Below are 9,899 nucleotides of genomic sequence, written 5' to 3' on the forward strand. Positions count from 1 at the left end.
TTAAGAATAAGTTTCAATTTTCTTTCATAAAAAAAGTATTTATTTTCTCACAGTGATTACCTTTTCCCTTTTCTGCCATGTTCCTCTTTCACAAAATCTTTTGGAAAAGTTTTGACACTCCTGCTGTACAGCCAGCGTTTACATTGGATGATTTTAACAAAAATCACAGAAAAAAAAAAACCACCGAAAAAAACATATCTAGAGATTCTAGCCAACCCATCTTTCACTATCTTTTCAGAGATCCTAGCAAAGCCGTAGACATCCTTTTTCTTCTCACATAAAATATTAAAAAACTTTCGTAGTACGTAACAGGTAAAACCCAAAAATCAAGTTCTTGCAACATCTCTCTGCCAGTTGGCCAACAAAGAGGTCACCTTCCCGAGTCAACCTACAGGTCAGGGAAATCTTGGGAACAAACACGGCGGCCCTTCCACGTGTCGGATTATTGTCGCAGAACGTAATTCTGAAATGGTTTTCCTGTGGGAATACCTTTTCTGTTGTTAGGGGGATGATGGTGACGGTGATTTGGGTACAGTTGTTTCGTGAGAGCTCTCTCTCAGATCTAGGGTTTCCCTTCTTCCCCCTCTTCTCCTCCTGATCTAGACTTCCCAGCCTCTCTTCTTTTTCTTCTTCTCCTCTTCTTCTTGTTGGGTGTGAGGGGGTGAATGGATCATGGAGGAACGGGAATGTACATCTCCGATTTCGGTTTTCCTTTCCCTTTTCTTGATCGGAAGGTATGTCTCGGATTTTCTTCTCATTTTCCGTTTATTTCTTTGAGATGGTCAGTGTCTTTTGGTGAAATCTCTGGGATTAGGGATTTGGTTTTTCTTTTGAGGGGTTTGAGTTTCTTTTGTCTCCTTTTTGCCTACTTGTGCGAAGACGGATTTGGGGAAATGGTTGTTATTTGGTCGTTTGTTTTCGGTTGTGGATTGATGGTGGACCTGTGGGAGTCTTCCTTTTGGGCGGGAACTAGACTTGCTTGTGAAAGTTTTGGTCTTTAAGGTTTCTTCTTCTTCTTCTTTTTCTTGTGGCGGGGAGTGCAATGCGTGTTGATTCATGCTTTGCACTTTTCGGACTATTGACAAAATTTCTTCTTTTGTTTTTCCCTTGATCATCAAACTCCGAGAAATACCTGGGTTTGGGATGGAACGTGGTTTTCTTATCATTCTTTGTGTGGACAGTGATGAAGAAATGGTGAAATTTCGTCGGTTGCATAAAAAGCGTGGATTTTTGGTATTTTTTGTGTGTTTGTCATAAGAAGAAGTCGGTTGTTTCATTTGTGTGAGATTTTGTGGTTCTGATTGTGAAATGTGTGGTTGGTGTTGATGCATTGAGGGAAAAATTAGGTGTTTTGATGATTTTGTGCTAGAGAGCGTGAAAAGGATTTAAATGTTTTTTCATTTCTTCTCCTTGTTCTTCTTCTATCATTGGCTCTGGCGTGTTTGAAATCTGACTGACTAGAATGCATGAAGAAAGCAATCGAAAGGTCAGGGTTTTTTCTTAGTTTTTACGACTGTGGTTTTTTATAAACAGGCATGAAAGGTGAAACTTTGTGTTGGGCAATAAATAGATGGGTGATTCGGAGATATTGAGCTTGAAACCGAGAGGTGAGACGACGATGGGTGAAGAGAGACGGACGCAGCTGGTGCCGCTTGCTGCTCTGATAGGCAGGGAGTTGAGAAATGAGAAGATGGAGAAGCCTTGCGTTAGGTACGGTTGTGCAGCTCAGTCTAGAAAGGGAGAGGACTATTTCCTGATAAAGACCGAGTGCCAACGAGTCCCCGGAAACGCTTCCACCAACTTCTCCGTTTTCGCTGTATGTTCCCTTCCTTAGTTATGATATGGATCGAGTTTTGGTGGTTCTCTTTATAATTTACAGGCATTTTTTTATCCTTTAATGGGGGATTCTTTTGTCATCTCTTTCCTTTTGACGGGTTGGGGCAGAGATGATCCCTTGATTCCTTGACTAGGGGAACATTTTTCCATGTTTATAAGATGGATACAGGTTGATTTGGTTAGTTGATTTTTTTCAGATCTTTGATGGGCACAATGGGACTGCTGCAGCTGTTTTTACTCGGGAGAACTTGTTAAATCATGTTTTGGGTGCAATTCCTCTAGGGCTTGGAAGAGAAGAGTGGCTCCAAGCTTTACCTCGTGCATTGGTTGCAGGGTTTGTGAAGACGGACAAGGAGTTCCAAAGTAGAGGCAAGACCCTAGTGCCTTGTAGTTGTCCTGTATTTGTTGTGTTACCATTCCTTTGGTATTTCCTGCTCTAATAAAATAAGTAGTGCTGGTTACTGCATGACCATCTTGTTAGTTGCTTCTTCCTTGGTTTGAAAGGATGATTGAGATGTACTTTCATGCCCATTTCCATGTTATGTGTTATTTAATCTGTTTATAGGATGCGGCTAACTTTCGGCTAATTGGGTTTACCAGGAGAGACTTCAGGTACTACGGTGACATTTGTAATCATTGATGGATGGACAGTTACAGTTGCATCAGTTGGAGACTCTCGCTGTATTTTGGACTCTCAGGGTGGTTGTGTTTGCCTCCTGACTGTGGATCATAGGCTGGAAGAAAATGCAGAAGAGTGGGTGTTTTTTTATGTATTGTGCATTGAGAAAAAATTTAGCTTCTATTGTGTGCTAATGTTTTTCTGTATCTATTTCTGTTTGATTATTTTGACTTCAGGAGGGAACGTGTAACTGCAAGCGGTGGTGAAGTTGGACGACTTAGCCTTTTTGGTGGCTCTGAGGTGGGAGGAACTTCTATTATTGATGTTTGGGTTCATGTGATAATGTGAATGGGAGTCCCTGTTTGATATTTTAAATCAAGTAAAGCATGTATTTCTTGCAATGTTTAGTTTCTTAATGTTGGGCAATGGACATTCTACAACTTATAATATCCTTCACAGGTTGGACCACTTCGTTGCTGGCCTGGAGGTTTATGCCTTTCAAGGTCAATTGGAGACATGGACGTTGGAGAGTTTATTGTTCCTATCCCATATGTTAAACAAGTAAAGGTACTGGGTATTGTTCCCTATCCAATTTCTATTTTAACTGAACTAAAGCTCTTGGGCATCATTGTTTGCTTACTGTTCATTATATCCTCTTGAAAATATTGATTTTCCGGCATCTATTTCACATTTACTGTGTTTTATTCCTTGTGATTACTTGATTTTTGGTCTGCTTTCACAGCTATCAAATGCTGGGGGAAGGCTCATAATAGCTTCTGATGGAATTTGGGATGCTTTAGCTTCTGAGATGGCTGCAAAGGCTTGTCGTGGGTTGCCTGCTGAGCTTGCTGCTAGGCAAGTCGTCAAGGTAATAATTCTTTTATTTTTTTAGTTTTTTTCTCTGTAAATGGAACATGATGATCAAATATCTTTTGCCATGTTATATTGATCACTTTGCAGGAAGCTCTGCGGTCAAGGGGTCTGAAAGATGACACAACCTGCATCGTCGTAGACATAATTCCTCCAGATCATGCGGTTCCACTGTCATCACCTCCAAAAAAGCAAAATAAATTGAAATCTCTCATCTTCAGAAAGAAATCACATGATTCTGTGAATAAACAAGCAACTAAGCTATCTGCTGTAGGGATTGTTGAAGAGCTCTTCGAAGAAGGCTCAGCAATGCTTGCAGAAAGGTTGGTTGCTCTAGAACTTCGTATCATTAGTTTTTAATATCTTCTGGAGTAAAATTGGGAATATATCCTCTGCTGTCTGAGATTCGGTTTTGCTGCCTTTTTATGAATACTTAGTGTTCTGGGGTTGAGGTTACAAATATTATTATATGCTCAGTTTTCATTATGCTTGTTGCCATGGTCGTCTTCTTTCTGTATTTATTTTTCCCTTTTTCAAAAATGCCATCACAATCTATTCTGTTGTGTTTTCCATTCTTAATTACCCTTTTCTGCTACAGTTAACATTGTGCCCATGATTTTGAAGTTTTAAACTTAGTCTTTTCATGGACCTTTTTACCAAATCTTGTCTTCACTCTTTGTTAATGAATAGCTCTTCTCGGCTTTGCCGTTTCTGCCTGTTTATCTTTTTCTGAAATCTTGTCAAACACCTGCTTGTCTTCCATCAGCACTTCCTAGATTTTCTGAACGCTGTTTCTTAAGTTTACCACAAGCTCACACCCATATGGTGATTTATGATTGTTGTCTGAGCCTCGTCTCTAGTTTTGTCATTGTAAAACATGGGATGCTGCCCCTGCTTTTCTGCCAAATGTTTCTTGATTGTTGGTAGGTCCTCAGTGCTAAATGTGAACAGTTGCTATCTTGAATGACACTTTTCTGGTGAAATAATCCCCCTAATCTGGTTCAGTTTTTGCTCCATCTATCATTACATCAAGTTGGTGTTCTCTTTGGGTTATGCACATTTTGCTGTCTTTCAATGTTCTGTGTAGCTTTGGTTCTGCTATTAACATATGAATAGTAACTGGGGATCTATGATGGGATGAGCCAATCCCAGTTCAAAACATGAAAGTTAACAATAAACTCCATGGTTGTTGAAGAGTCATCTCGTCAACCTTCCTAGACTCTTCAATAATCATCAGGAAATAGGGATGTGTTTTTGCTCACTTAGCAGCCATGGGAAGGTTGACAGAAACTTGAATGGCTGCTTCATTGTTAGCCTATATCAGACTAGAGAGGGACCTAATTTCTTTTGTTTTGAATGAAAACCTAATTGATAGATTCTGAGCGTGAATTTCTGATGTCCAAAATACTGCCAGCAGAATGCTTTGCTCATGTTATGAGGGACGAACCCTCTGGTAGTTGGAAATTTGATCTGCCCTGTGTTCGTGTTCTGCTCCCATGTTTCTGCAGCATTCTTGTCTTGTAGAGATGTTCATGTCATTGGTTCTTATCATAAATTGGTAGTTGGGAACAACTGCATATGGAAGTAGATCATCTTGGAAAACAATGTTACAGATGCATATTCTTTCTGTGGAAATCGTATGATGCATAGTACTAGACTTTTCTGGGTTCTTTCTTTATGACTGCATAATTGTATTCCTTCCATTTGATATATGCTTTTTTTTTTCCATCTGATTTTCTGGCTGCACATTCAACATCAGGTTGGGGAATGACTCGACATCCCATGCAACCTCTGGATTGTTCACCTGTGCTATATGTCAAGTTGATCTTTCTCCTAGCGAGGGTATATCTGTTCATGCTGGTTCCATTTTCTCGATGAGCTTAAAGTCCTGGGAAGGACCCTTCCTTTGTGCTGACTGCCGGATCAAGAAGGATGCAATGGAGGGCAAACGGCCTAGTGGTGTGAAAGTAGTATAGTAGCATAACACTCTCTCTCTCTATTTTTTTAAGAGGGTAATCCATTTTTCTGCACAAGCAGTGTTTGATTTCCCTTGGCTAATGTGGCAACCCATGTATGTAATATTTTTCATTCAATAATATAATATTAGTGTGGATCAAGATAAACTCTGGCAGTTGGGCATGATTTATTCAATATATTCTTTGTAATTTTGAGATGAAAAATGAATGTGATCACAGTTGAAAGTTATTCGAGTAATGTTTTTTTTATGAGACAGCTTTACGCTTCTTATTATAAAAATGATCAATGGTGTGTTTGGATAACAATTAGGGATGGAAAATGCAATGCCTTCTTGTGTCTCCCATTGTTTGCGTGGAGTGAAAGCCTCGTTCTTTGATTTTTAAGAACTTCCTGTTAATTGCATTTGCTGCGTGTTATGCAGAATCAAGCACCACTAAAAGCATACCTTAAAATATTGCCCTAATCCTAATATACATTGGATCAGATTGATTAATGTAACTGGATTCCGGTTAAAGTTTTTCTCAACCAATAATCTCTCTCTCTCTCTCTCTCATGAACAGCTTGGACACCAAAATTGCTGCAATCTAATCAGCTTTGTATAAAATAGGACCATTTGATTTAGTAGTGTGACAATTATATTTATTCAAATGCATTTAAGGTTGCATCTAATACATTAGAATTTGGATTACGTTAAACTATAATTAAATCACATCTCACCTCACAGTTCAAAATGAAAAAATGAAACTGATGCATAGAATTCCAAACAATATTGATTCATTTTCATGCATGATCTACTTTCATATGTGAAAATGAATTCTTTTATCTAAGCATGTCCTACAAGAGTGCATTTTTCCCATGAAACTTAAGGCCAAGCCCCTTCTTTAAACAAGATTGCGCAACTGCTGTTGTGTTAAAAAAAAACGGACCCTTTGATGGCCTTATGCCATGCATAAACACGTTTATGAAGATCCAAACAGTTGAATGCACTTCAGTTTATAGGACAACGGGTGAAATTGAGGCCAATGTTCTGATATAGATCAGAGTTCATGTCAGACCTGTTCCTGGTTTTCTCCATGTGATAGTACTTTCTGCATATCTGACTCATGTACGGGTCAACCTTTGATCCTTATCCGGACCTGGATCTGATTCACCTAAAGGTGGATCTACAAGTGTGACTCCAGACATTATCCTGTCCATGTTATCCAGGATACAACTGGGCAACAATCTTGTGGGCTGAAACTTCTATAGTTATTTAATTAAATGTTATGAAGTTTTAAAAAAATGGTGATTATAAGAACCAAGACGGATAGTCATGCTATTGAAGTCAGTTGTGGTTGGAACGATATCTTTGTTATATAATTTCTTCGGTGCACAAAAGAACAGAACCAGACAAACAATCTTGTGGAGGAAAAAAAATAAAAAAGAAATTCCTAGACAAAAAAAGTGGAATATGTGCCTGGCAATGGGGCCTGAAATCTAGGCTTAAATGTGCCCAAAGGGTCTGTTAGGCTTTGTGGGTCCCGCCCATTTGCACAACTAGCTGTACTGCATGTCAAACTATAATAAAAAGTTTGTGATCCAAATAGCACATGCATGTTACACCAATGATGGTTGGACGCACATGCATATTTCCCCACTGGAATACACATCATCTCTCTCTCTCTCTCTCTCTATATATATATATATATATATATATATAAGACAACTTAGCCAAGGTTAGGTGAGACTAGGCCCAGTTACGGTTCACATGGGTGAAAGGTTGACTACCAATGTTTGAAAATTTTGTCACAGCTCAACCAACTGTTAGTTTATCCATTTTTTTTGAAATAAACTGTTAGTTTATCCATTTGAACTAATGTTATTTAAATGAGAGTGAATCTGATTGTACCTATTGATGCAACAGCTTATTTCCTTATAAGTGTAGTAAGAAATCATCATTAAGATACATAATATAGCCACGGACCCTTCCAAAAATGATCATAAGCTCAACCAACTTGGCTAGGGCCTGTTTAGAATTTAACACACATGGAGTAGTAATTAGTAACTACTCACAAGAGTCATCAAGATTGCATAGTTAATGTCTTCAACGGGGTTGAATGAGATAGTTGGATGGTTTGTTAGCGCTATCATAATGGAAGGGTCTCGGGTTCAAATCCCGCGGTGGTTATCTCTCAACTTCACCATAAAATAAAAAATTAAAATTAAAAATAAGAAAACAAAAAAAAAAGGAGGCGCTTGCAGGGAAACCAACTTTTGGCAGTATGACAATGCAACAGCTAAGGGCCAGCTGATTGTTGGTCATCAACAGCTTAGGCTGTTTGGTAGTGGCAGTTCTCATCTAACTTTTTGTTCTTCTGCCTTTTTGGCTTTGTGTTTCTTAGTTGGATTGTCCTTTGTGTGGTAGAAGATTCTCTTATATGTACTTAAACCAAGAATAGAAACACTTGATTAGCAAATCTTTGTCCATAACTTCTGAATTGGAGTTTCATCAAATTTTGTTTGAGAGGCAAGCTGGGTTAGGCAATCGGAGTTCATCTTTTGAGATGGTATTTCAGAGAAACTGCTGGCACTCGGATCTGCAAATTGGTGTAACAAGATAAAATTCTATGTTAATCTCTGTAAACATTTCAAGTAACAACAACAACAACTACTACGCCTTCATCCCAAAACAATTGGGGTCGGCAATACGAACCAAAAAAGAAAATCATTCTTGGTCTTCCACATGAATCATTCTCCTCCAATCATTTCTATCCAATGCCATGTCATCGGTGAGGTTCAAAGCATTCATATCCTTTTCTATCATCTCCATCCAAGTCTTCTTAGGCCTACCCCGACCTTTTTTAACTAATATATTTTCTCATTTCTCCGTCCTAACTGGAGCATCATTAGGCCTTCGCCGAATATGTCCAAACCACCATAAACGATTCTCTCTCATCTTATTTTCAATGGATGCAACGCCTACCTTCTTAGGTGTCTTCTCATTTCAAATCTTATCTTTTATTGTATTTTCATACATCCATCTAAGCATACTGCAACAAATTGAGGTGTATGAAGAGTTGGCGCAGGTGGCATTAGTCAACAGCTATTAAGCATGTGGTCAACCACAGTTTACCAAGTTGGCCTTCATGACTGGATTACATACCCAATTGAGTTGGTGCTAATGGTAGACACCTTTGCCCTGATGAGAAATTTGGTTTTTAGGGTTAGCCACTGGCTCCAACCTTGTCACACTGATCCTTTTCTGAACATGGTGGTGCCAAAGATGGATGAGAGAAGGGGGGCATGAAACTTATAGATTAGTCCACTCAGAATGTGCATTCATTTCCAACACACAAAAATAAGAGACTATCCTATATGGATTTGTTTGAGTTTGAACACGTTTTAATTGTTTCCTGGTCTCAACCTGAGCTGAAACCTGGTAGATTGCATGTGTGCTTTATTCCTAATTGTTGGTGGTCCTTTTAGATTAGGATCTAGAATTTGGATTCTAAACTTGGATCTAGACATATACAGTCACTAGAATATGAGAACTACCTTGTGAACTGGGCATTTCCGAGCATTTCAACTTTTTTTGCAAATCTAACTATGTAGATGTGTTGTGAATTTGCTAGGAATCAGCTGTTGGATCATATATTTTTTATGAAAAGAATATGAATTTTCGATGCTTGGATATTTATGAAAATTATGAGCCGTTGAGTCATAATCAGTTCACTCAAGAGTTGTTGCAGGATGGAGGTGTTGCCATATTGTCGGACTCCTTCTGTCCCTCATGTATTTATCTATTCTGGATCCGAACAGTTTGCATGCCTATTTTGTTGTTCTCAAGTTGTTGGCTATGAGTCCTGATTAAAATGTCAAATTGGCTGTTTGGCTGATTAGTCACAATTTGCAATTTCTCACTTTTTTTTTTGAAAGGCAAGCTCAGGTTAGGCAGGACCCCACCAGTTATTCAACGTACCATTGGGTTTTGAACCTGCAACTTCCCACCACAAGGGGAGGTGCACTGACAGCTCCTACCAATCACACGGAGCACCCGTTACTCATTATATACTGAGGTGTTCACAGTATGAAGGTTCACCAATTGTTCCAATTTTGTCAAAGAAGAAAAATCCATTAGGACTGCTTTTATGATTTGAATTAGCCCATTTCAGCTCATCACCAAGTTATATCTGAGTGAGAGAGTTTTCCGTTTTCATTAAGGTACATCATGTAACATTTTGTTGACAACGATGTAACATGAATAATGAACATATCCAGGAAACTTTCATTTCATGATATCATCAATATCAGAATGAATTTCATTATTCAAGGGTTGTTTTGGTTCTCCTTGTTTGCATCTCTTGTGAGCATTCAAAATGAGGCAAACGAAAAGAGGCTCCCACTGTGACAAGGGACCCTCTATGTGCCACATAAATACTAGCAGAAGGAATGCAATTGATACCCAACTACAACCATGCTAGAGATTCGGGAGCTCAACATTAGATGAAGCTGAATTGGAAGACTTCTTTCATTTATTGCATGAAGAAACTGAACCTGCGATTGCAGAGCTGGACATCCTGATCTTAGTCTACCATGTCTAAGATTTGCTGTCCCAATA

At 38.8% G+C, this 9,899-nt stretch overlaps 1 protein-coding gene across 1 annotated transcript; it reads left to right on the plus strand.

Moving 5' to 3' along the window:
- Positions 1-498: 498 nt before the first annotated feature.
- LOC149831927 (putative protein phosphatase 2C 5) lies at positions 499-5,539 on the plus strand. Its single transcript, XM_090014225.1, has 9 exons — positions 499-734; positions 1,534-1,816; positions 2,034-2,205; positions 2,437-2,590; positions 2,692-2,755; positions 2,915-3,022; positions 3,198-3,323; positions 3,416-3,648; positions 5,085-5,539. The coding sequence occupies exons 2-9, from the start codon at positions 1,571-1,573 to the stop codon at positions 5,299-5,301; spliced, it is 1,320 nt and encodes a 439-aa protein (XP_089870351.1). The 5' UTR covers positions 499-734; positions 1,534-1,570; the 3' UTR covers positions 5,302-5,539.
- The last annotated feature ends 4,360 nt before the right edge of the window (positions 5,540-9,899 follow it).

This window comes from Nuphar pumila, chromosome 7 (assembly GCF_984573655.1).
Source record: "Nuphar pumila chromosome 7, dmNupPumi1.hap1.1, whole genome shotgun sequence".
Taxonomy (NCBI): domain Eukaryota; kingdom Viridiplantae; phylum Streptophyta; class Magnoliopsida; order Nymphaeales; family Nymphaeaceae; genus Nuphar; species Nuphar pumila.